This window comes from Labeo rohita, chromosome 5 (assembly GCF_022985175.1).
Source record: "Labeo rohita strain BAU-BD-2019 chromosome 5, IGBB_LRoh.1.0, whole genome shotgun sequence".
Lineage (NCBI taxonomy): Eukaryota > Metazoa > Chordata > Actinopteri > Cypriniformes > Cyprinidae > Labeo > Labeo rohita.
The window spans coordinates 44,750,275-44,776,183 of record NC_066873.1 but is presented as its reverse complement, the minus strand read 5'-3'; the positions used below and the strand labels follow the sequence as shown (position 1 = coordinate 44,776,183).

General features: G+C 30.9%; 3 protein-coding genes across 3 annotated transcripts; 2 read left to right on the top strand and 1 right to left on the bottom strand.

The window, feature by feature from the left end:
• Window positions 1-1,362: 1,362 nt before the first annotated feature.
• On the top strand, window positions 1,363-2,902 carry LOC127165145 (cytosolic phospholipase A2 gamma-like). The gene is made up of 3 exons (XM_051109462.1): window positions 1,363-1,807; window positions 2,484-2,649; window positions 2,727-2,902. The coding sequence occupies exons 1-3, from the start codon at window positions 1,805-1,807 to the stop codon at window positions 2,900-2,902; spliced, it is 345 nt and encodes a 114-aa protein (XP_050965419.1). The 5' UTR covers window positions 1,363-1,804.
• Window positions 2,903-5,855: 2,953 nt separating this feature from the next.
• rplp0 (ribosomal protein, large, P0) lies at window positions 5,856-10,799 on the bottom strand. The gene is made up of 8 exons (XM_051109644.1): window positions 10,673-10,799; window positions 10,086-10,196; window positions 8,903-9,078; window positions 8,391-8,478; window positions 8,150-8,296; window positions 6,994-7,179; window positions 6,171-6,311; window positions 5,856-6,070 (listed from the first exon to the last, which is right to left on the bottom strand). Exons 2-8 carry the CDS (start codon window positions 10,137-10,139, stop codon window positions 5,912-5,914), a joined length of 951 nt encoding a protein of 316 aa, XP_050965601.1. The 5' UTR covers window positions 10,140-10,196; window positions 10,673-10,799; the 3' UTR covers window positions 5,856-5,911.
• A 1,858-nt stretch (window positions 10,800-12,657) lies between these two features.
• Window positions 12,658-25,216, top strand: dhx33 (DEAH (Asp-Glu-Ala-His) box polypeptide 33). Its single transcript, XM_051109640.1, has 12 exons — window positions 12,658-13,004; window positions 14,628-14,788; window positions 14,898-15,125; window positions 16,511-16,681; window positions 17,967-18,152; window positions 18,231-18,342; window positions 18,428-18,587; window positions 19,633-19,721; window positions 19,815-19,942; window positions 21,790-21,993; window positions 22,211-22,297; window positions 24,234-25,216. The coding sequence occupies exons 1-12, from the start codon at window positions 12,797-12,799 to the stop codon at window positions 24,540-24,542; spliced, it is 2,043 nt and encodes a 680-aa protein (XP_050965597.1). The 5' UTR covers window positions 12,658-12,796; the 3' UTR covers window positions 24,543-25,216.
• Window positions 25,217-25,909: the final 693 nt, after the last annotated feature.

Below are 25,909 nucleotides of genomic sequence, written 5' to 3'. Positions count from 1 at the left end.
CAGTCAAAATGGTATTTAATCAGAACCTTAAGATAATCACTGTATTTAAAGGAGAAGTCCACTTACTCACCCCCTTGTCATCCAAGATGTTCATGTCTTTCTGTCTTCAGTCGTGAAGAAATTATGGTTTTTGAGGAAAACATTTCAGGATTTTTCTCCATATAATGGACTTCATTGGTGCCCCGATTTTGAACTTCCAAATCCATTAGAGCTTCAAAGGCTCTAAAATCCCAGCCGAGGAAGAAGGGTCTTATCTAGCCAAACGATCTGTCATTTTTTTTCGGAATATAACAATTTGTATACTTTTGTATAGCTTGTATAGCACAGGCTCTGGGATGCACGTTCACAATGCTACGTACTATTGAATCACGTCAAAAGGTCACATGGAACTACAGACCCAGTGTTTACAAAGCAAACGCACAAAGACTAAGAAAGTGTAAGTAAGTTTGTAAACGCTGTTTACTAACAAAAAGGTACAACGATGTCCTCCTCTCAAGTTGTAGGAGAAAATAAGATGGAGTTTTTCGCCATACTCAGTACACAGATGATGAACTTACACATGATTCGTAATAGTGATGGGAAGTTTGGATCATTTTACCGACTCGGTCCTTTGAGTCTCGTTCAGCAAAATGAACGAATCTTTTTTCGAGTCATTTTGTTCATTTTAGCAAAATATAATTAAAATGTTGCGTGTTACTTCCCTAACACATCTACTGCTTACACAAACGTTGATCCCACTACAAACAAGACAAAACTGTAATGATATAAGAAACAGAAAAGATTCATTCATTGTTTATCTGGGTCTTTAGTCTATGATTATCTCACCTCACCTCTTATCTGACAAGTTTTCAGGTTCGAGTCGTTCGTTCATCACGTGACAGCCCCATAAGATGAACGAATGACTCGAAAAAAACCCCAGAAGACTCGAAACAGGTGAACTAATTTCAGTACAGAACCTAATAGGATGTTGCGCATGCAAAAGCTGGTGTAGCACAGGCTCTGGGATGCGCGTCCACGATGCAATGAATTAGTGATGGGTCGTTCTTGAACGATTCTTTCATTTTGAACGAATCACTCCCCAAGACGACTCGTTTTTCCCGAGTCACATTAAAGATTCGTTTAAAATGAAAGAATCGTTCTACACCAGCTTTTGCACTTAAAAAATATAAAAAAAATTATTTCACAAAAAAAATGACTGATCGTTTCGCTAGATAAGACCCTTCTTCCTCGGCTGGGATCATTTAGAGCCTTTGAAGCTGCATTTAAACTAAAGTTCAAAATTGGGGCACCAATAAAGTCCATTATATGGAGAAAATTACTGAAATGCTTTCCTCAAAAACCATAATTTCTTTACAACTGAAGCCAGAAAGACATGAACATCTTGAATGACAGGGGGGTGAGTACATTATTTGTAAATTGTTGTTCTGGAAGTGGACTTCTCCTTTAAGAACCTTTATTCTGACAAATTCTGTGTCTATTTGTATTTCAGGGTTTCAGATAAGCAATAGCATTTCCAAATGCATAAATGACTGGAACTGGGGCAAAAATTATAACTTCCTTTACAATATCACAGGTGAGAACAGACCTGCTATTAAATGACAATTCAGTGTGAATAATAAACACACACTGATCTTTCACTCCAATACTGTCACATAAAACAGTGCCTTCCACTGTTCTGGAAAGTGAGACGAGAGACTATGAAGATGCTGGACTGTTGCTGAACTCACCCTACTTCTCAGTGCTGAGAAAAGAACGAGACATTGACCTCATCATTTCCCTGGATTTCAGTGATGGCGATCCTTTCATGGTATTACATGCATATATAATTTTCTCTATTTAATAATCACACATACTTCATAAAAGCTCATTTAAATTAATGGATTCAATTCCATTAATTCAATCAGTCATAATTTATTTGCACTCAAGTTTTATCCAAACCTACAGTATGTGACTTTCTTCAGTGGAGCACAAAAAAAGATTTTTGACACTGACAGATAATTACAAAATTGATGTGCATGATTTGAGCATAAAATGAAAACTATTTAAACAATTTTTAGCCTTCATGTAGCATACTGTATATTTTCATGAGTTCTGTAAAACCAGGAGAGTATGGAAGTTTATTTCCACTATGGAATAAAAAAAAAAATTAAAGAAATGTAATTGATACCTTTTGTCTGACAATTTTGGGGTTTTCCTCACAAGTTTAAGTTCATATCTTGTAATTCAGACTTTTTTTTCTCATTTAAACTTACTTAAAGTTAACATCAAATGTTTTTCTCTGAATTGTCAAGGAAAAAAGTAATGAAAAGGCCTTTTTTTAAACTCTGAGGTGGAAATGAGCTTGGACAGTTGCGGTTTCTCGGCTGGCATATGTACACAAACTGTATAGGAACATATTTAAATTAATAACAGCATAAATTTCAACTGAAATGTTTCTCTAACCCTTTTAACAAAATTATGCTGCTAATGATTTTCCACTGCAGACAGTGAGAGAAGCTGCTGAGATGTGCAAGAAACTAAACATCCCTTTCCCTGAAGTCAACATTCCCAGTGAAGACGTGGAGAAACCAAAGGACTTCTATGTGTTCAAAGGCCAAAACGCTCCAACCGTGATTCACATGCCTCTGTTTAATGTGGTCAACTGTGGAGGCAAGTTAAGATTGTCTAGTTGAATAAAACTGAAATGTCAATTTTGTTCTGATCTAAGTGTGTTACTCATTCTTCAGATGAAGTAGAAGCCTGGAGGTACAAATATGGGACCTTTCAAGGTGCTTACAGCGCTGAGATGATCACTGATCTTATGGAGGTCGCTGGAAAAAACATCTCAAACAACAGAGAGAAACTGCTGGAGCAGATTCATATGGCCAGCATAACTAAATTGTTTAAGTCACTGATTTATTAATTGGCATAAACTACTCAGACTAAGTTTGAGAATGTCGGCAAATCAGAAATAACAAAAATTTGTGCATTTGAATGAGTTTGAAAGATCAAAGCCTTTCAATAATAATACATGGCTACACTTCTTAAACCTGAAATGATTTTTGTAAATCTATTGATCAAATGCTGACTAATGACTATGTGTGAATGTCCACAATACTGGACTTTCTAAGTGGTAGACTATTTTAGAAAGGAAAATGTAAATGATTAAAAAAAAATATATATATAAAAAAGGAATTAAAGAGAATCAATAAATGAAGAATAATTTACTGCTACTGTGTGAATTAAATGCTATCATGTAATCCATAAAAAAGTATCTATAGTCTGATTGTGAGCATTTTAAAATGTAACTTACTCTAATTACAAGTACTTAATTTTTGTAATCTGATCACATAATCCAGATTACATGTAATCAGTTACTACCCAGCTCTGGTTGTTCATAATGTTTTTATTAAGAAAATTCATGTTGTTGTTCAGTAGTATGTTGTACTCAGTAAATTGATCACTAAATGAGTTTAAATTGCTTTTAAAAATAAAAATGGGATGATAAATCTAGTGTATGTAATGATGCAGATTTATGTCATTGTGTAAGGACTGTCATCATATGCAATGTCATCACAGTGTTTCTGAGTTTGCTTAGGACTGTATTGGACTGGTTTAGGGTAGCTGTGTTCACCCTGGTGTGTCAGTCAGAACACAGGAGGCATGAATCCGAATCAACAGTCTTTAATTAAAGTTAAGCAAATGATCAGCACGCGATCGGCTCAACCGGAACTGAAAGGTATTGATGCATACAGTAACCTGTGCTCTGATTGGTCATTCCTTCCCAACATACAGCATCATTTAGCAATCTCTAGCGACAAATCGTCCTGTCTGTATATTTAGAAATATTGTATTACTCTGCTTCTGTTTTATTGTGTTAATAAACTGTTCGTTAAAAACAAAATTTATTCCTGGTCATTTAATGTCATACAGCAAACAGCAGAAATGTTCTTTAATTTAAACTGAGTTGTGGTCCTATAGGTGTTGATTGTATCTGTAAGTTCGTATTTAAACAGATAATTATTATTTACACTTATTTAAATGGTAACTTTTACTTCATCCTAGTATTTAGTATCAGGGGCATATTCTAGACATTTTTAGTATTTTGAACATAAAATATTTTAAATGGGTGATCTTATTTTAAAGGGGTCATCGGATGCTAAGTTCACTTTTTCCATGTTGTTTGAACATTAATGTGTGTTGGCAGTGTATGTACAAATCTACCCTATAATGATAAAAATCCATGCAGTGGTTTTTAATTAATCTGTAAAAATAATATCCCCTTTTTCAAATCGAGCCGAATGCCTGTCAGTGTGATCACACCTAGTTTTGACATGAGCGTCTTACCTCAGACCAGCTGTAAAGTCCAGTAACTTTCCTTGTTTGGATGCCAGAGCAGGGATGTTTAGACAAGAATATCTCCGATTGAGCGATTGAGGTGTTGTGTTGCTGGATGTAATAATGAACATAAAGGTGCAGTAGATTACGTTTGTTTGTGAAGCTCCCGTCTATTATCCGTCTATGTTCAGAGATCCAGCTTCAACAGCAGAGTGTGTATAAGGGTTTTTTTAATGAATCTTTGCGATCACCTTCCCTTATAACGTGGTAGTTAGGATGTTTAGCAGCTAAATGCTAAAGTAAACAAGCTTCATTCCACAGAGTGAAGACATTTCATTTGCATTTAAAGGAACAACCCCTTAGAATGAGATGATTTTTGCAGAGCTGATTTTGACAAGGTAAAAAGGGTGTTGTTTTACAAAACCATTGAGAATTTTTAATCAAAGTATATTAGAGACTTTTCATTAACACCCTAAAGGATCATATCAACTTGTGGAAAATGGGCATCCGATGACCCCTTTAAAACCATCCAGTTTCTACGCTACTAGCGTCATATGGCAGAATTACAAAAATAAAGCGTTTTTAAATTTGCAAACACCCATTTAGCGCATCACACCTCCCCCAAATCAAATGTCATAAAGCTTATAATTATATAGGTAGCCTATATGACAGTGAATAGGCCTACATGTCTCAGATTCAATAGGTAAAAGTACACTACTTTCAATAAAAGGCTCAACATACTAAATTTTAACTTTTTACCTGTAGAGAAGAAACTCCGCAAATTTGTCTACAGATTGAAACCCAAACATTTCATCAAATTACAGTAGCACATTAGCCACGCCCCCAAACTCTGGCCATTGGCTGCGTGGAGATATGCAAACACAATAGTTTGACAGGCAGCTAGGACATCCTATGGGCTTATTAGGTGATGACAATGTGTTCAGCAAGCTCACCAACAAACACTTTTTTCCAGGTCATACAACAAAATATAAATTTAAAAGTACATGCGTTATGTCTTAAATAGAGGTCTAAACATTTGAGGTAATGGTTTAGAAGTTACAGGAAGCTGTAAAGGATTTTATTGAAATCCATACAAATTATACATTTTTAAAGGAGAAAGTATTTAACTTGCATTAAAAATAACTTGCAAATGGTGTAGTATTTCTCTTACCATGCCAGGATAATGAAATGTTAGCCTTATACAAGTGATCTTTGGGTGAACTATATTTGTTCAGGACCAATGGATAAAACTTGCAGTGGGTCTGAACCAGGGGTGCCAACCCTGTTCCTGGAGATTGACTTTCCTGCAGAGTTTAGTTCCAACACTAATCAAACACACCTGTCTGTTATTATCAAGTCCTCCTTGAGATCCTAATTAGCTGGTTGAGGTGTTTTGATTAGGGTTGGAGCTGAACTCTGCAGGAAAGTCGATCTCCAGGACCAGGGTTGAGCACCCCTGATCTAAAAACTTGTTTACATTAATCCATCAATAGCAGAAACCATTTCTACACACCAAACCAAAAGACAAGAGTCATAACTGATGTTTCCAGATGTTTTATTGATGTTAAACTGACATGGATATTCATTCAGCAGTTTAATCAAACAGGCCAAAGCCCATGTCCTCATCGGACTCCTCGGACTCCTCCTTGGGCGCCTCCTCCTTGGCCGCAGGAGCTGCAGATTTCACCTCCGCAGCTGCAGCGGCAGGAGCAGCAGCCGCGAAAGCGGTGGGATCAGCCAGGTAGGCCTTCACCTGCGAAGGAAAAACATCAGACTTGCTTTTAGCACCAGTGAAGGCAGAAAAATATCTATTAGGACTGTCCGAGACGGTCTGTGTGAGAACTAAGCTTTACCTTTTCAGCCAAGGGGAAGGAGTAGTCGGTTTCAACGGCAACAGCCAGGACCCTCTTGTATCCGTTGATGACGGAGTGAGGGATGGAGGCGAGCGTCGGGTATCCGATCTGCAGACACACACTGGCGATGTTCCTCACACCCTGAACGGAAGAGACGGACAAGTTACACACAGACATCAGGGATCATTTACAATTTTACAATAAATAAATTAAATACATTAAGTATTTAAAATTGTTTATCTAAATGGTGTACAGTGCTGTATTTTTACAGTAAATTTCAACTTCTATAACTCTGATACTTTATTTTAAAATGATTCCACTTCTGTAATAATCTGCAAATTATCTTTTGTCATTCCTCTTTTTTTCTTTATTTAAGCTAACATTTTAATTTTATTAATTTTATAGGTAAATCAAGTATTGCTCATTTAAAACGACAGTTATTTGAAGTATAATTAACAAGTATAATTAAAAACTATTTTAATGTCATTAAAATTTAAAATGTATAGAAATGTCAAATGTCTGAGACCTGCGTCCCCGTGAGTTATGGGATGCAAACACACAGGGATAGATGGAAACAGATTTATTTGTGCAGGGGGAACGACAAACCGGCACTGTCACAGCCGGTTCATAACTGATCCTGCAACTCTGGATTCATCAGCATTTGTAATGACATGATGCTCATTTTTAAACGTGAATCCTGCATCTTTACAAATATAATCATCCAAGACCTAAAATTTAGAATTGGCATCTTCCTGAGCAGTCATAATTCCCTTTCAGGTCAAATCCCAACAAACAACACATGAGTAGCATTAAGTGGACTGACCTCCAGGAATCTCTTGTGCAGGGAGTCCACAGTGATGTCCAGCACCTCGGGGCTGTAGACGCTGCCGTTATCATACACCTGCTGGATGATCAGCCCATAAGAGAAGGGCGAGATGTTCAGCATGTTGAGCAGCGTGGCCTCGCTGGCGCCCACCTTGTCTCCGGTTTTGATCAGCTGAACGTCACTCTGTGAACGGTAAAAGGACACTTAATTTAGTTCATTTGTAATATTAAGAAATTTATAAGTGTCTGAGACCAGCGTCCCTGAGTGTCATAGGATGTGAAACGCACAGGGATAGAAGGAAACAGGTTTATTTGTGCAGGGGGAACGACAAACCAGCACTGCCACAGCCGGTCTGTAACTTATCCTGCAACTCTGGATTCATCAGCATTTGGAATGACCTGATGCTCAAACATTTAAACTTGAATAAAATTAATATAAAATTCTACATTTTATAATAAATTCAGAGCAAACCATGGGGAGAATTACCGCTCAGCTGAATAAGGAATAATGGTTTTGTCTTAAAACATTAAAGCTTAATTTTTTTTTTTTTTTAAATAAATTAAAAAAAAAAAAAGGAACAACTTAAGGACTTTTCAAGCACTACGTTTTGAATTTAAGGACTTCAACCAGACTTATGGTTTGAGTTTTTCTACCGTTTAAGAAAATAATCTGAAAAAAAGATTCAAATCAAATAATTTAATTTTTTTTTTTTTTTTTTTTTTTTTAAATTGCATGAATTTTGCATGACAAGATGTGCTTTAAAAAAAAAAAAAAAAAAAAAAAAAAAAAAAAAAAAAAAAAAAAAAAAACACACAACAACATAGATGCATTGTCATTCAATAATTCAAGGACAGGAATACTGCCATTTTCAAGGGTTTCCAAACCTTAAGTTTCAAAGAGTCAAATTCAAGAACTTTAAACACTTTAAGCACCTTGTACGAACCCTGAATACACAAGGTATTTATTTATTTTTTTTTTTAATTAAGCAAAAAAATAATAATAAATTATATACACATATACATATACATATATATATATATATATATATAATTATTATTAATATTAACAACAAGTAATAGTGTCTTCGTAATAAATAGAAGCCAAAAACAGTAACAAAGCAGGATTTGATTGACCACCCGTTCCTGCTACTTACCAAGATTTCAATGGTTCCTCTGGAGATCTTGGTGGTGATTCCCAAAGCCTGGAAGAAAGAGGTCTTCTCAGGACCGAGCCCAGTGTTCTGAGCTGGGACCGTCACCTCACATGGGGCGATGGCACCGGCACGGGCAGCAGCGGGCACCTACCATCACAAACGACAATTATAGTTACATGAAGAGATGCATTCAAGCCCTGAAGAACCTCAGACTTTTACACAGTTGCACAGTGATACTCACTTTGTTTGCCAGCAGCAGGTCCCTGACCTCAGTCAGATCCTCCTTGGTGAAGACGAAGCCAACGTTCCCACGGATGTGGGGAAGCAGCCTAAAAAACATGGGAATAAATTAAACATTCACCTGGAGGTTTTTTTTTTTTTTTTTTTTTAAATCTAAGATTAGACATGCAGCTAATGTAGTGTCTGAGACCAGCGTCCCTGCGAGTCATGGGATGCGAAACGCACAGGGATAGAAGGAAACAGGTTTATTTGTGCAGGGGGAACGACAAACCAGCACTGCCACAGCCGGTTCATAACTGATCCTGCATCTATGGATTCATCAGCATATCTTGTGATGTGTTCGAGCAAAACAGACACCGTTTTTGGAATCTGCATTTTAAATAATTATCGATATTGGATTTCATTCAGTAAATGCAGGGCGGTGTTAATTTTACAGAGCTTACACACTATAAAGACTTTAAAAGCCTTCGTTTGTCTATCGTGGTTTATCATTGTGCCCAGATTGATATGCACCTCTCCAGAGCCGGGTTGTTTTCCAGGTGGCCACGGATGGCCTTCCTCATCATGGTGTTTTTGCCCATGAGCACGACGGCCTTGCCCCGCAGGGACAGACGGATGGTCTGCATCTGCTTGGAGCCGACATTGTCAGCGCCCACGATGAAACACTTGGGGTAGTCATCCAGCAGTTGCTGTAAACAGAGAAATGGGTCAGAAACTACACAAGCGGATGGGAATTGAGATTTAACTATGTCTGAGATCATGCGTCAATGCAGATCATGGGATACAGATACGGACGGTAGGTAAGAGTTCATTACAGCAGGGGAAAATGCATTATCAAATCATGCAAATCTTTAGCTACATTAATATTAAATTCATATTTTAAATACTTTAAAATAAAAACTAAATGTATAGAAATATTTTTAAATTTACTTTAAACTTAAAAATAATAAAGAATTTATCCAAGTTTATATATACATAAGTTACTACACTTTATAAAAAAAAAAAAAAAAAAAAAAAAAAAGGATCAAAATTAGACTTAAGATACAAGATTAAAATAAAAAAAGAAAATAATTTTAAAAAGGTATTGGATCAAAAATAAGCTAAATTTATTATGGCTTATGATTTATTATTAAGTTTCAGCATTTACTGAACTAAAAAAAAAATATCCTTTAACTAAACAGTTGAAATATTTAATCAGATATCTTACAAAATGTATAAATATATTTACTTGTTAAAACGTAAAGAAAATAATGCATTTAATCAGAAAAATCTTGAATTATATTAATATTTACTCATTTTAAATCTAATTGGACTGTAGTAAAATATGTTCATAATTTTAAATTATTAAATTAAGTTAAGGTACATTTTAATAAAGATACTTGATCCAAGTAAAAAAAAAAAAAAAAGTCACTACATTAAAAGAAATATAAATTCGATCAAATGAATTAAGACTTAAGATTTATTAAAATTAGAAAAAAACACTTTAACAATCAACACTTGTCAAAAAACATCTGCACCTTAGGGGGTTCATGACGATATGTTTGAGACCTGCGTCCCTGCAAGTCATGGGATACGGACAGACAGGGATAGAAGGAAACTGTTTGCTTTCAGCAGGGGGAACGACCGACCAGCACTGACACAGCTGGGCTGTAGATGACCTGCTGTAGTTCATGTTATGAAAGCATGGAGAACTTACGATGATTTTCATAAAATAGTTGGACTTCCACGTGGCCCTGTCTTCCCTGGGCATCTTGGCAGTGCTTCCAAGGATCGGTGAACAGCCGGTTTAAAGACAAGGTTGAAAAATCTGAGGATCAGAGATCGAAAGCCATTTAGACCCAGGCATTTCTATGAGATGGGTCTTGCTATGTACAAAATCTAGTGGTTAAGCTGACATCAAACATAACGTATAACACCCAAAATGTCACTAAAATGTCAGTTTATGCCAAAATCAAAATAAGCTACTGTTGGAAATATTTTACATAAACAATAGTGCTTTAATTGTCAATTATTAACCTTAATTTATTTATTTTACAGGATACCGATCTAAAACGAGAAACTTATAAATCAGAAAATCATTTTACGTCTCCTCTCACATGGCGCAGAGGCCTATGCTAACAGGCTAATGCTAACGTTTTCCTAAAACGACTATTATTTTACACATGTCGAGTGCTAACAATATCCGCTAGTGATTCTTAATACATGTAAACCTTTTAGGATTCCGTAAGGTCAAAAACATCGTTTAAAAGAAGGAAAGCCGCACAAAGCCGCATTACACCTCACCTCACGGTAGGGACGCGTGAAAGAAAGAGGCCGCTAAAGGAAGCGCCAGAATATTAGTACCAGTGGAACATCCAATCCGAATCGAGCGGAGAAGGCGTATCTGTGCGCTGATTGGTCAATAACCACGTCCCTCACTTTGTGGTTCCTCTAACATCCGGGGTTACGATAGAATAAACAAAAATACATACATAATTAATAATAGTAATAAAATCACATGATAGAAATAAAGTTTAAAAACATTAACATTTTTAAAAATAGTAACACATTTTAAAGATTTCATATTTGTTTAATAAAATCTTTTTAGATATTGTTGAATTGTCTTTAAAATAAAAAAAATAAAAAACTACAGGCTTATTTTTTTATAAAAAATTTAGTTTTTTAATAATTACAAATACAGTCAGAGGGTACAAAAGAGTAAATAAAAAAAACATAACAATGACTAATAATAATAAAGAAAGAAAAGAAAGTTACAGAAATTAAGTTAAATGTCTTATTTTTTCATTATTTAGTTTTCAGTTTATCCATATTCAAACTCCACGTTATTTAATACTTTTTGTGTATAACTGTGATTTTTTTTAAATCTCACATATTTTACCTTTTTTCTCAAAATCGCGAGTTGATGTCAAAATTCTGACTTTTCAAAATTGTGAGTTTATATCTCACAACACTGAGATTATGTAATCTCACACTTTTAGCAAGAAAAATCTTTCAAATTGTGAGGTAAAACATCACATACCCTTTTTATTTGTTTTATTCAGTGGCAAAAATAAGCTTCTTCTAAGATTCTTCTAAGATATGCCATTTACCATATTTATTATTATTATTATTGTTGTTGTTGTTGTTTTTTTGTAATTATTATTATTGTTATTATTATTGTTGTTGTTGTTGTAATTATTATTATTATTATTATTGTTGTTGTTGTTTTCGTAATTATTATTATTGTTATTATTGTTGTTTTTGTAATTATTATTATTGTTATTATTGTTGTTGTCGGTGTTGTTGTTTTTGTAATTATTATTATTATTATTGTTGTTGTTGTTGTTGTTGTAATTATTATTATTGTTATTATTGTTGTTGTTATTGTTGTTTTTGTAATTATTATTATTATTGTTGTTGTTGTTGTTGTTGGAAATTAGGCTAATATTATCATTATTAGTAGGCAGTAATAAGTTACATCCAGGGTTACAACAGAATAAACAAAAATACATAAAAAATTAATAATAGTAGTAATAAAATAAAATAATAAAATCACAAGATACAAATAAAGTTTAAAACGTTCAAATGTTTACAAACAGTAACACATTTAAAATATTTCATATTTGTTTAAAAAATAAAATTGTTTTTAAATATTGTTGAAATGTCTTAAAAAATACAAAATAAATGTTTTTAAGAATTACAAATAGAGTCAGGTGGTACAATAGAATGAATAACAAACAAAAAAAAATACTAATAATACTAAAATAAATAAAAAGTCAAATTTCCTATTTTTTCATTATTATTAATAATAACATATTAAAATAGAAAAACAAATGTTTTTGTCTGTATTAATATACTTCAATAATCATGATATTTGATAACAGATTTTTCTCACTTTAAAAATGATTTTAAAGCTTTATTGTAATGCTTTACAAAGTAAAAAGGTGATTATATGACATATAAAACTTTATTTTTTTTTTCCTCTAAAGATATATTTATATATATTTTTGTTATTGTTGTATTCTACCTTAGCATTATATTTTACATTTATTTATTTGTCTGTTTTGCATATTGTTCTATTATACTCTGGCATTAGTTTATTGTATTGTTTGTTTATTATTATTATTTTTATTTATGTATTTATTTTGTATAATGTATAATTGGCATTGTATTGTTCTTGGTTATGGCATTAATGTAAAAAAAAAAAAAAAAAAAAAAAAAAAAAAAAAGTTCTTGTCTGTGAGAGACGCGCCACGAGGCGACGCAGTGACGCCATCAAAGCGCGCCAGCAGCCCGAGAGCCACATGAGCGGATGATGTAAACAACTGCAGTGCGAGACTCCTCTGCTGTCCATCTGTCTTTATGAACGAGATCAGCCTTTTACGGTGAGTGAGACGGATTCACAGTGCCACGCGTCTCCTGCAGATCATGCCCCACGACCCCGACCCTCCTCCGGCGAAGAGATTTAAGCCGGGCTCCCCCTTCTTCCGCCTGGATAAGAAGCCGGACATGCTGCTGCCCAGAGCGGGACACGCGATCGTCAGCGTGGACGCACAGCGAAAACAGCTGCCCATCTACCAGACCAGGACACAGGTGATCAACCAGCTCCGACAGCTGCACAACGCCGTGTTTATCGGTAAGAAAATACAAAATATGTCTTATGATTTCTTAACTGACAGCAGTGCCTTGTTTTGGACCTGTGTTATGGTAATATTATGTATTTCTGGACATGTATTGTGATGATAATAGCACATTTTTTCGACTTGGTCCAGTGAAAACATCATGTTTTTGGACATAGTACTACAGTGTTGTTGATATTCAGTTATTCACCATGGTAAAAGTGTGGTATTCTTAAAAGCAGGTGTTTTCAAAACGGGGGTCTGTGGAAAAGTGTAGAGAAAACCAGTGTAAAACATAAAAATTGATAAAAATAATAAGAATAATAAAAATAAGATTAAACTAAATAAAGTACTACAGTAGTATTAGTACAGTTAATAGAAAGAAACGTAATATTTTACTGTGCAGTATAATAAGTAAAAAAAATTGATGTAACTATTTATTTATTTCATTTTGTACATACATTTTATTTAAATTTTATGATAGGGGTCCCTCATATTTGGGAACCTGTGGAGAAGTTTAGAGAAAAACAGTCTAAAATAAATTATAAAATTAAACTAAATGAATTAAATAAATGATTAATTAATTATTATTAAATAAATGATTGATAATGATTATTTAACAAATAAAACTGCTTAAATTAAATAAGAGATAATAAATAAAACAGCTTAAATTAAATTTAAAAATATATAGAAAATTGTATATAAATATGCTAATAAATAATTAAAATAAATATCAACTAGTTTATTTTAATCAATCAAGTAATTTAATTAAAAATAAATTAATTAATTGACAATACATCTAATAGTACGGTACAGTAATAATGAGTTGGAAAAAACCTTATGTAATATAAAATAAATTAAATATTTTCCAAATAATATTTACACATATTTATAATATAAATGTGTCACAATGTAAATTGGGTCTTTATACATGACAATAAATAATTCAAATAAACAAATAAAATGGTTTAAATTAAATAAAAAATAAATATTATAGAAAATTGTAAAATGGGATAATAAATAAGTAATTAAAATAATAAACTAAATTAATTAATTAAAATAAACAAATAAAAAATAAATACAAAAAAATTGAATTACAGTACAGTATACTAGTATAGTGAGTAGAAAAAAAAAAACTTAATGTAATATAAAATAAATTAAATATTTTCCAAATAATATTTACAGATATTTATAATATAAATGTATCACAATTGGGTCTTTATGCATGAAGATAAGTAGCTGCCTATGAAATTTTAGGATGGAGCTCATAAAAATGATCATATTTAGGTGTCCATAGAATCTAAAAGATTGAAAACCCCTGCTTTAAAATACATAAATACCATAGTATTACTGAGTTTCTTGTAGAAATCTTAATGTTGAAAAGTGTTATCGTTAAAACACAGTTTGTAAATATTGACACAAGTTCTGTTTAATTCAAGGGCCTCTATATGACTTTTTAGTATAGCTGGTATAGCATCCTACACCCTAAACCTTACAGGTTGGCATATTTAGATTTTATTTAGTTTATGAGTGAATGATCATACTCAAGTTGTCTTTTGTACTGTATTTCTGAGGATATTTTTATGAGAGCACTCAAATGGCAGCAGAAGAGCACACAGGTATTTTTTTTCGTGTTGCAGGTGAGACGGGCTCAGGTAAAACCACGCAGATACCGCAGTACCTGTATGAGGCTGGCATCGGTCGGCAGGGCGTCATCGCCATCACTCAGCCCCGCCGCGTCGCCGCCATATCGCTGGCGGGACGAGTGGCCGAAGAGAAGAAGGTTCAGCTGGGAAAACTGGTGTGTTTTCATGACTAAAGATCAAATGAAACTCCACATTCTCTATCTGCAGCATCTGAATTGGATATAAATGTCAGTATATGATGCATTACTCTAACTCTGATCTCAGGTGGGATACACGGTGCGTTTTGAAGACGTCACGTCTTCGGAGACCAAGCTGAAGTTCATGACGGACGGGATGTTGTTGCGGGAGGCCATTGGCGATCCGTTATTACTGCGATATACTGTGGTGATCCTGGACGAGGCTCACGAGCGCACCGTTCACACAGACGTCCTGTTTGGTGTGGTGAAGGCCGCCCAACGCAAACGCATGGAACAGAACAAAATACCTCTGAAGGTACGAGAGAACTTGAACTATTCATAACATCAAACTAAGACATTTATTTAAATCTAAAATACACTTCAAACTGAGATGTTTATTAGAATCATAAATACTGTTAAGATTAAACTAAGACCTGTTCTTTAGACCAAACTAAGGATTTTATTAGAAAAATTGCAATGATTAATTCACACTATTACATATAAATAATTTTTCTTTTATTAGTTTTTAATAAAAAAAAGTCAGTATGGTTTTTATTGATTTTTATTTCCATTTTTGTTATTTGAATTTTTCTGATTACCTAGACTAATTAAAAATACATGTATTTTTATTTTTATATTTTCCAATGTCATTTTAATTTTAGTTAACTTTTTAGTATTTTTTGCATGTTTAATAATTTTTATTATTTGTTTAATTACATCTATATGGTTTTTAATCATTTTTATTTCAGTTTTAGTTTTTTTAGTTCATCAATTTAAATTAAATAGAAATAGAAATGTTGCCTTGGTAATCTGGCTGAAATAAAATGTATAGTTTTCACTAATATTGAATATTTTATATATATATATATATATATATATATATATATATATATATATATATATATATATATATATATATATATATATTTTTTTTTTTTTTTTTTTAAATTAATTGATTAATTTATATTTTTATATTATGTTCTCATTTAAATTTAAGTTAAGATTTTAGATTTTTTTCAGGGTTATCAAGATAAGCTAAATAAAAAAAAAAGCAAAATGTTGCCTTAAAATAAGTTTTGTTATTTGAATTTTTCTGATTACCTTGACAAATTTAAATATATTGATTTATTTTTATTATATTATATTTATTTACCTTTTTATTTTAGTTAATATTTTTATCATTATTTTATCATGTTTTATCATTTTTATTTTTATTATTTATTTTTATCATTATTTTATCATTTTTTTTTTTAATATTAGGTTTTTTTTTCATTTTGTCTTTTTTTTTTTTTTCATATGTCATTTTTTATTTTTTATTTCAGTTTCACTTATTTTAGTTTATAAAGTTAAGCTAAATAAAAAAGTGATATGTTACCTCAAATGAAATAAGCTAAAACAAAATAAGTTTTAATAAAAGTTCATTAAATTATAGCAATTTATTCAGCCTGAAGTGCTTAACATACTGTACAGATTCCATTCAATATCCTTGTTATTGTGAACCTTAAAGGAATTTAAAGGATTTAAATTTGAAAATCTTTCATAGAATGTTCAGAATTCAAAATGTAACAGACAGTAATGACATCATTGTAATGTTTGCATGCTGGACTCTGATTGGTCTGTAATTTGTTTTGTGTATATTTACACCATTACACTGCAGTGATGCTGTGATATTTACTGTGAATGAATCTTGTTGATCTGTAGGTTGTTGTGATGTCTGCCACCATGGATGTGGATCTGTTCTCTCAGTACTTCAACAAATCGCCGGTTCTGTATCTGGAGGGCCGACAGCATCCCATTCAGATCTACTACACCAAACAAACTCAGACCGACTATCTGCAGGCAGCGCTGGTCTCCATATTTCAGATTCACCAGGTCCGTCCTCACACACACACACACACACACACACACACACATGTCTGGTTTATTATCTTTGTGGGGACTCTCCATAGGCGCAATGGTTTTTATACTGTCCACACTGTATTTTCTATCCCCTTACCCTAACCCTACCCCTAAACCTAACCCTTACAGAAAACTTTCTGCATTTTTACTTTCTCAAAAAAACTCATTCTGTATGATTTATAAGCTTTTGTACCCATGGGGACCTCAAGCCAGTCCCCACAATGTCAAAAATTTCAGGTTTTACTATCCTTGTGGGGACATTTGGTCCCCACAATGTAGCAAAAACAAGTACACACACACACACACACACACACGATGCCATAGACATCTGATCACATCTTTGACTTGTAATAAGTTCTAATGAGTTACTCTGTGTTTTTTGGATTGATTGATTGATTGATTAATGTGTATGTGTCTTATCATATTTTCACTGAATTGCTTGTGCTCACAGCAGTTTTGCTTTAGTTTCAAATGGTTTCAAACTATACTTATTATTATTATTTTTTAAATTATTCTTATTTTCTTGGAAAAATTATATTTATTTTCTTTAAAAAAAAAATAATTAGAAGAATTCTTTTTAGAAATTATATTTTTATTTTCTTTAAATATGCTTATTGTCCTAAGAAATACTTTAAAAAAATAAAATTATAAAACAATACTTATTTTTTATTAAATACATTTTCTTTAAAATCTTTTAGATAATATTTTATATCCTTTAAAAAAAATAAATAATATTAAAAAAAAATTTATTAAAAAATAAATAATATTTTTAAAATCTTTATTTATTTTCCTTTAAAAATACACACTTTCATTCAAAATTATATTTATAAAAAATAAATACTTATTTTCTTTAAAAAATAATAAAACAACACTTATTTTCTTGACCAAAATATTACTTACTTTAAAAAAAAAATTACTAAAAAATGAATCTTTCCTGTGAAAAATGATGAAGCAATTATTTTGTAAAATAATATTAATAATATCTTTAGAAAATGCAATTATCTTATTTTCTTTAAAAAAAATGCTTATTTTCTTAAAAAAAAAGATTTTAATTTTCTTTAAAACAATACTTATTTTCTTTGAAAATTGTAATTATTTAAAAAATAAAACTATACTTACTTTCTTACGAAACAATATTTTACAAAAAAAGAAAAATAATAAATAAATACATAATTAAATAAATAAAAGATATTATATATATATATATTTTTAAAGATTATATTTATTTTCTTAAAACATGATACTTGTTTTCTTACAGGAAGCTCCACCGTCGCATGATATCCTGGTGTTCATGACGGGTCAGGAGGAGATTGAAGCACTGGCTCGCACCTGTCGGGACATTTCCAAACACCTGCCTGAGACCTGCGGCCCGATGACAGTCATCCCGCTCTACGCCTCGCTGCCGCCCGTCCAGCAGCTCCGAGTGTTTCAGCCCGCGCCAAAGGTCACTACAGGCACCAGACACGACACAATGACACACTGAACCTGTGCTTTCACTCACCCTCCTGTCTGTGCGTTACAGGGATCCAGGAAGGTGGTTATCTCCACAAACATCGCAGAAACGTCCATCACCATCTCTGGCATCAAATACGTCATTGACACAGGAATGGTGAAAGCCAAACGCTACAATCCAGGTCAGACTCTCACCCCTCTCAAATCTGTGAGGCTCACTCGTGTGTAGAGTGTTATTTATGATGCTGTGTTGATGTGTTGAATCAGACAGCGGTCTGGAGGTGTTAGCGGTGCAGCGCGTGTCTAAAGCTCAGGCTTGGCAGCGTGCCGGCCGAGCCGGGAGAGAAGCCGCCGGTTCGTGTTACCGTCTCTACACTGAAGAGGAGTTTGACAACTTCGCCAGCATGACCGTACCCGAGATACAAAGGTAAAAAAAAAAAAAAAAAAAAAACATGATAACATAATAAAAAAAACACAGAGTTATCTGTTTTTACAAATAACCTCTTCATATTTTCCATTAAAAAAAAATATATATATATATATATATACACACACACAACACACACATTTTAAAAACTGAACTGTTTTTAACAGTTTTTAAGAAAACAAGTCTTGTTTTCTTTTTAATACATATTTTTTTAAGAAAAAAATTTGTTTTTTTTTTTTGCTTTTAAATGAGGTGTTTCATCATATTTTAAAGAAAAGAATAAGTATATTTTTTTATAAATAGCATTTTTAATGAAAGTGAGTATTGTTTTTGATGAAAATAATAAAGGTTTTTAAAGAAAATATATTATTTAAAAAATATTATTTATGTTTTAATAAAATGTTTTTTTTTTGTATAAAAATAAGTATTGTTTTATAGTTGTAATACAGTAAATATTTTATATTATTTATTTTTTAATAAAACAAGTATTGTTTAATCGTTTTTCAAAGAATTTAAAATAATTATAGATTTGAAAGAAACGTTACAAAAAAGAATAATTATAAAACAACAATTACAGATTTTTTAAAATGTTTTTAAATAGTAATAAGTATTGTTTTATCATTTTTCTAAAGAAAATAAGTCTTTTTTTAAAAATAAGCATTTAATAAACAATTTGTTTATTAAGTTTTTTTTAAAAGAAAATAAGTATAATTTTGTGTGTGTGTGTGTTTATTTGGTATCGTTGATAGTGTTTTTGTTAATAATGTATTTTTTTTGTCAGGTAAAACTAAAATGTTATCGAAAAAACCTTTTTAAAGAAAATCATTGTTTAAAAGAAAAACGTGTAATTAAAAAATCAAGCAAATTATTCATAGAATAGTATATATGCCTGTGTGTATGTGTGTGTATATATATATATATATATATGTATATATATATATATATATATATATATATATATATATATATATATAATATATTATATATGTGTATATGTGTATGTAGTATGTAGACATTCTTTTTTTTTTTTTTAATATCTCTGTAGGTGTAATCTGGCCAGTGTCATTCTGCAGCTGCTGGCTCTGGGTGTTCCTGACGTCCTCAACTTTGACTTCATGTCTAAACCGTCACCAGGTGAGACTGAGAACAGATCATTATAATGTATCACTTATGCTTGTGTAATGTAATAATACAGTCAGATGCAGTAAACGTGTATGATGTATGCAGAGTCGCTGCGGACGGCCGTGGAGCAGCTCTGCATCCTCGGCGCCGTCGACAGGAAAGACGATCAGGTGTCGTTAACGCCGCTGGGAAAGAAAATGGCCTGTTTCCCTCTAGAGCCGCGCTTCTCCAAAGTAAGAGAAACTCATTTACTTGTCATTTGATAATGGATAGAAATACATTCGGCTTTGCCTGCGCACAGCAGTGTTATTTTAGGATCAGTGAGATGATATTAGTTTTACTCAAGCTGCTACAGATACTGTTATTGAGTTTTTATTTAGAGTTTAAGTAATTGTAGGTTTTTGTCATTTTTAGGATTGTTTTGCGTACGAATTGCTTTATTACAGTACTATAACACTTTTGTGTGACAGAAGCATTTATGTTCCCGTTATTTTAGTAACACTGAGATACTATTACTGTATTTATTAATAATATGAATTAGTTCATATTTCTGTTTTGTTTTCATTTAAATTTTAGTTAGTTTTACTAGTTTTGTTTTGTTTTTGTATTTTTTTTTATTAGTTTGTATTACCATACATTTATATATTTGTAATTATTTTTTTATTTTATTTGATACTGTATAAAATAGTTTCACAATAACACTTTTGTATAACAGTATTTGTGTATATATTTATGTAATTGTGTATAATAGTGTTTTATTTAGTATTTCTGAGATACAATTATATATTGTAATATATTACATATATATTATAATATATTGAAATATTTTTATGTTTTCTTTTCATTTTAATTTCAGGTAGTTTTATTAGGTTTGTTTTGCGACTGTCATTTTTATTATTTTTTATTTTTTTTAAGTATGTCTATAATTTTTTTATTTTTTATAGTAAAATAAAAATGAATAAAATAAGATTTTAATGCATAAAAATAAAATTAATTTCATATATCTGCATTTATATATCTATTGTATATAGAGCGGTGGTATGTTAGTATCACTGAGATACTATAATAGTTTTTATTTAATTTTTTGGAAATACTTGTTTATTTTAGTATTTCCTGTTTATTTAAGTTTAAGATAAAGTGTTAGTATTTTTTTTTTAGTTCATATAATTTTTTATAATTTTCTATTTTATGATGAATAAAATTAAAAATTGCTTCACTATCACATTTGTGTAACAGTGTATGCAAATATTTGAATTAGTTTTCATTATTTCTTTATTTTGTTTAATTCATTATTTAAAGTTAGGTTTTAGTAATTATGTTGTTTTTTTTTGTCTGTTTTAATAGTTTTAATTTTTACCTGTTTAGAATTTTTATTCATTGTTTTATTTTATTTATTAAGATATAACAGAAATTGCTTCACTATAGCACTTTTGTAAATGTATGTATTTGCACTTTGTATGTATATAAATTTGCATATATTTATGTATTTGTGTAGAGCAGTGTTATTTTAAAGTTACTGAGATACTATTATAGTTTTTAATAATATCTTGAAATGCTTTTTATTTTTATATAATATTTTTAATTGTAGTTAATGTTTTGTGGTTTGTTTTTGTGATATTTTTCTACATATATCTACATATTTTTGTAATGTATTAAATTTTATTGTAATTAATTTAAATTTTTTATATTTTCTGGTTACTTATTTTTGTTTTTGTTATTTTGTTTTGTGTTTTTTTTTTTTTTTTTGTCAGTTTTATTTGCATTTTTTAAGTAAGTCTTAATAGTTTTTATTAATTGTTTTGTTTTATTTAATAATATCTAAAATACATTTAATATCGTGAAGTACTTTTTTCATTTTAGTTCAAGTTTTAACTAATTTTAATCTAATTTTAGTATATAAATATAAAAATTAAAAAATATATATTAAGAAAATTAAAATAAGAAATATTGCTTTGACAACTAGCTGATATGAAAAGAGTTTTAGTTATTTTATATATTGAAATGATTTCAGTTCATGTGCTGAAGCAGTTGTTTTCTGGCTGTAGTTTGACTGTAATTGTGTTGTTCTGCGTCTCGACAGACTCTGCTGATCTCTCCTGATTTCTCCTGCACTGAGGAGGTTCTGACCATCATCTCGCTCCTCTCCGTCGACTCGGTCCTCTACAATCCTCCGGCGCGCAGAGACGACGTCCTCGCCGTCCGCAAGAAGTTCATCTCCAGCGAGGGCGACCACATGACGCTCCTCAACATCTACAGGGCCTACAAGAAAGTCAGCGGAAACAAGGTACTGACGTGAACGTCACAAAATATGGCAACAAAATATGTTATATATGTTTATTTAAATCATTAACATTTTCCAGATTCTGAAAGGTGTATGTACACTTATGAGGACAACTGAACTTGAGAAACTGATATTAATAAAATGCATCAGATTTATTGAGTTTGCACATGCATTGAAAGCTGTTTTAGGAAATGTCTGTATGTTGTGTGTGTTTTCACAGGACTGGTGTCGGGAGAACTTTGTGAACAGCAGGAATATGGGGCTGGTGTTGGAGGTTCGAGCTCAACTCAGAGACATCTGCATCAAGGTACAGACACACACACACACACACACACACAAAAAAACAGTGAGAAAAAAACAACTGCAAATGCAGCTCGTACAACATTGGCTTGTGTTTGTTTAATAGCATTATCTGTAACAGTAGCAGCACTGCACAACCAACCCCAAAATCATGGGTTTGATTCCCAGGGAATGCATGAACTCGGAAAATGTATTCCTTCAATGCAGTGTTCTTCTCCAGTAAATTTTAATAATGAACGTTAGTTGTTCCTTTAATCAGTCTGGGGTTGTAGCAAATGCCAGCTGAATATCAGGTCTTGGTCTGAGATTATTTTTCAATTATTATCAAATTATTTTTAAAATTGTTTTTGCACAGAAAGAATTGATTCTATGTAGAGCATCTGTGACATGAAATCAGTTATCTCAGAAAATAATTTTCTTAACTAACCTACCTTAGTTTGTAAGAAGGGGAAATCATGTTTACACTAATGTGCTAAACATCTATGGGACAAGCCGTAGTAGACCATTTCATGTATTAATTTTTAGACTATTATATTTTCTGTTAATATTTTATTTAGATTTTATTTTTATATTTTCTGTTTTCGCTTTAGTTAAAATAAATATTTTCGTTTTTTTTTAAATGTAAGTAGTTTTAGTATTATTCATATACTGTTAATTTTTGTTAATTTTTTTTATTCGATTTTTTTTTAACTTTATTTATATTTTGTGTTTTTTGTCACTATAGTTTTTGTTTATACTTGATTAGTTTTTTTTTTTTTTTTTTTTTTTTAGATTTTCTTTTTGCTTTTTTTAAAATGTTGTTAAATTTTGGTCATAACAGTTTTTGTTAATATTTTAAGTAGATTTTATTTAGCATTTTTGTCATTTTTATTTGTTTACATTTTTTGTTTAAAGGTGTATATAGTTTTTAATATTTTAAAAAAAAAAATAGGGTTTAGTTTATTTAGTTTTAGTTATTTTAGTACACCAAGTTAAACAATGAAAATGAGAAATATTGCTTTGGCAACTGTCTGAAATAAAACAGGTATTATTTTTAATATTATGTTTTTTAATATTAAAACATTGATTTTATTTCAAAGAACAAAAATGTTTTTTATGGTTTTATTTCTTTTCTTTTTTTAAAATCTTTTTAAAATTAGTTTTAGTATTATTACTATACTATTAATTTTTGTTAATATTTTAGAGTAGTTTTTTTTACTTTATTTACATTTTGTGTTTTTTGTCATTATAATTTTTTGTTTATACTTTAGTTTTTCTTTCTGTTTTTCCTTTTTTAATGTTGTATTTTGGTCATAATCATTTTTTATATTTTAAGTATTTATTTATTTATGTAGATGTTTATTTAGCGTTTTTGTTATTTTTATTAGTTTTTACTTTCTTTTTTTTATGTCTATATATATTTTATTTATTTATTTATTTTTATTAGGTTTAGTTTATCTAGTTTTAGTTATTTTAGTACACCAAGTTAAATAAAATGAAAATGAGAAATATTGCTTTGGCAACTGTCTGTTAATATTATATTATTATGTTATATAATATTATTATTATTATGTAAAATGTGTAATTTTATATAATTATGTAATATTATGTTTTTTCAATATTAAAACAAATGGTTAACTAAAATAAATTCATAAGTAAAAATAATAGTCCATAAAAACATATTTGTCATTTGAAATAAAATAAACATTAACTGAAATAGAATAAAATATTTTTACAAAATTAAGCTTGTTTTAATTTTTTTTTCATTAATAGTATTAAAAACTATATAGACATAAAAACAAATAAAAATGACAAACACAAAATAAAATGAAAATACCTAATACAAAATATTAATAAAAAACTACAAGTATCCCAGTGACATGCAAATGAAACTATATCATATGTTTAATTAAATAAGACAATCCAGATGTGTGAATAACTGACGGTGATCTTGTGTTCCTCAGATGAACATGAAGCTGGAATCGTCTCTGTCGGAGCTGGTGAACGTGCGGCGCTGTCTGGCTCACGGTTTGTTCATGAACGCGGCGGAGCTTCAGCCGGACGGCTCTTACGTAGCTCTGGACACACACCAGCCCGTGGCCATCCATCCCTCATCCGTCCTGTTCCAGGCCAAACCCGCCTGCGTGGTTTTCAACGAGCTCCTGCACACGTCGCGCTGTTACATGAGGGATCTGTGTTTGGTGGACGCCGACTGGCTGCAGGAAGCCGCGCCGGAGTATTTCCGCCGGAAGCTGCGCGCGATGAAGAGTTAACGACGCTGGAAATGCTGCAACTTTACCAAACTTGTGGTTTGTCGTTTCTGAAGACTGCACAACGGAAAGATAAAAGCCAAGCGTCATAACAGTTCATCTACTCATGCATTTTGTGAAATATGCCTATTTTTCACAATATGCATGGGTGATCTGTTAAGACTTTTTTGAATTTGATATGCAACACATAAGGCAGTTTTTGCCAAAGAGTTTTGCTTTGTTAACTGAACTTTTCTAGACTGAATGAGTTCTTTCTACCTGCTATAAATCTTAAGATGTCACACCTGTTTCTAGCTGTTTTACAAACTGCTGGTCTGATTGTATGAAATTCAGGTTTGCTTTCTTGAATGTTTGCATGTGTTTTTTGTTCAGGTCAAAGCATTTTTCATAATACTTGACTAGTACGTGTAAGATTTGGAGTGTTTCAGGATCAAGTTTACCTCTCAACAAGTGAATAATAATGCAAATATGTGTGAATGAAGCTGGAGAGCAGTTGGAGATCAGTGTTGTGACGTCTGGGGTCATATTTCAACTCAAAAAATACATACTGCATAAAGAAAATTAAGCCTAATTTTAGTTGTAGCTAACTAAAACTAAAAGCATAAAATTGTTACTTAAAATAAAAATTACCTGAAGTAAAATAAAATATTTTTTAGAATCATATCTGCGTTTAACTTAATATACTAAAATAATAATAATATATATATATATATATATATATATATATATATATATATATATAACATTTTATTTCAGCTAGCTTAATTTCTGTTTTTCATGTAGTTTAATTTGAAGTCTTAAAATGATTAAAACATAAATAAAAATTAATAAAAAACAAAAAATGTAAATAATACAACAATGCACAGCAAAACTCAAATAATTATTAAAAACTATAATAGCATCTCTAAGGTTTTAGATCATTATAATTTGTTGTATTTGTGGCATTATTTTCAAAATTAGTTAGTTTTTTTTTTTTGTTGTTGTTGTTAGTTTTTTTTATTGTAGTTATTTTAAAGCCCAGAAAAATGAGATTTAAATAATAAGTCATTATTTCTAGCATAGTAATGAGATGTAAATTGTGATAATGAGAATTTGGGAGGATTTACAGTAAATGTAATCCATAGTTAAAATAGAAGTAATTCTGTAGTTGTTTTTTATTTTAATTTTTTAAATTAATAATTAGTTCTAGTATCATTGATATACAATTATAGTTTTGTTAGTTTTTTTTTTTTTTTATTAAATTTTATGTTTAATTTTTTTTTTTTTACTTTATTTATACTGTGTGTTTTTGTCATCACAGTTTTTTGTTAAGCATTTTTTTTTTTGTCAATTTTTTTTTAAATGTCTATTTAGTTTTTATTAATTTGTTT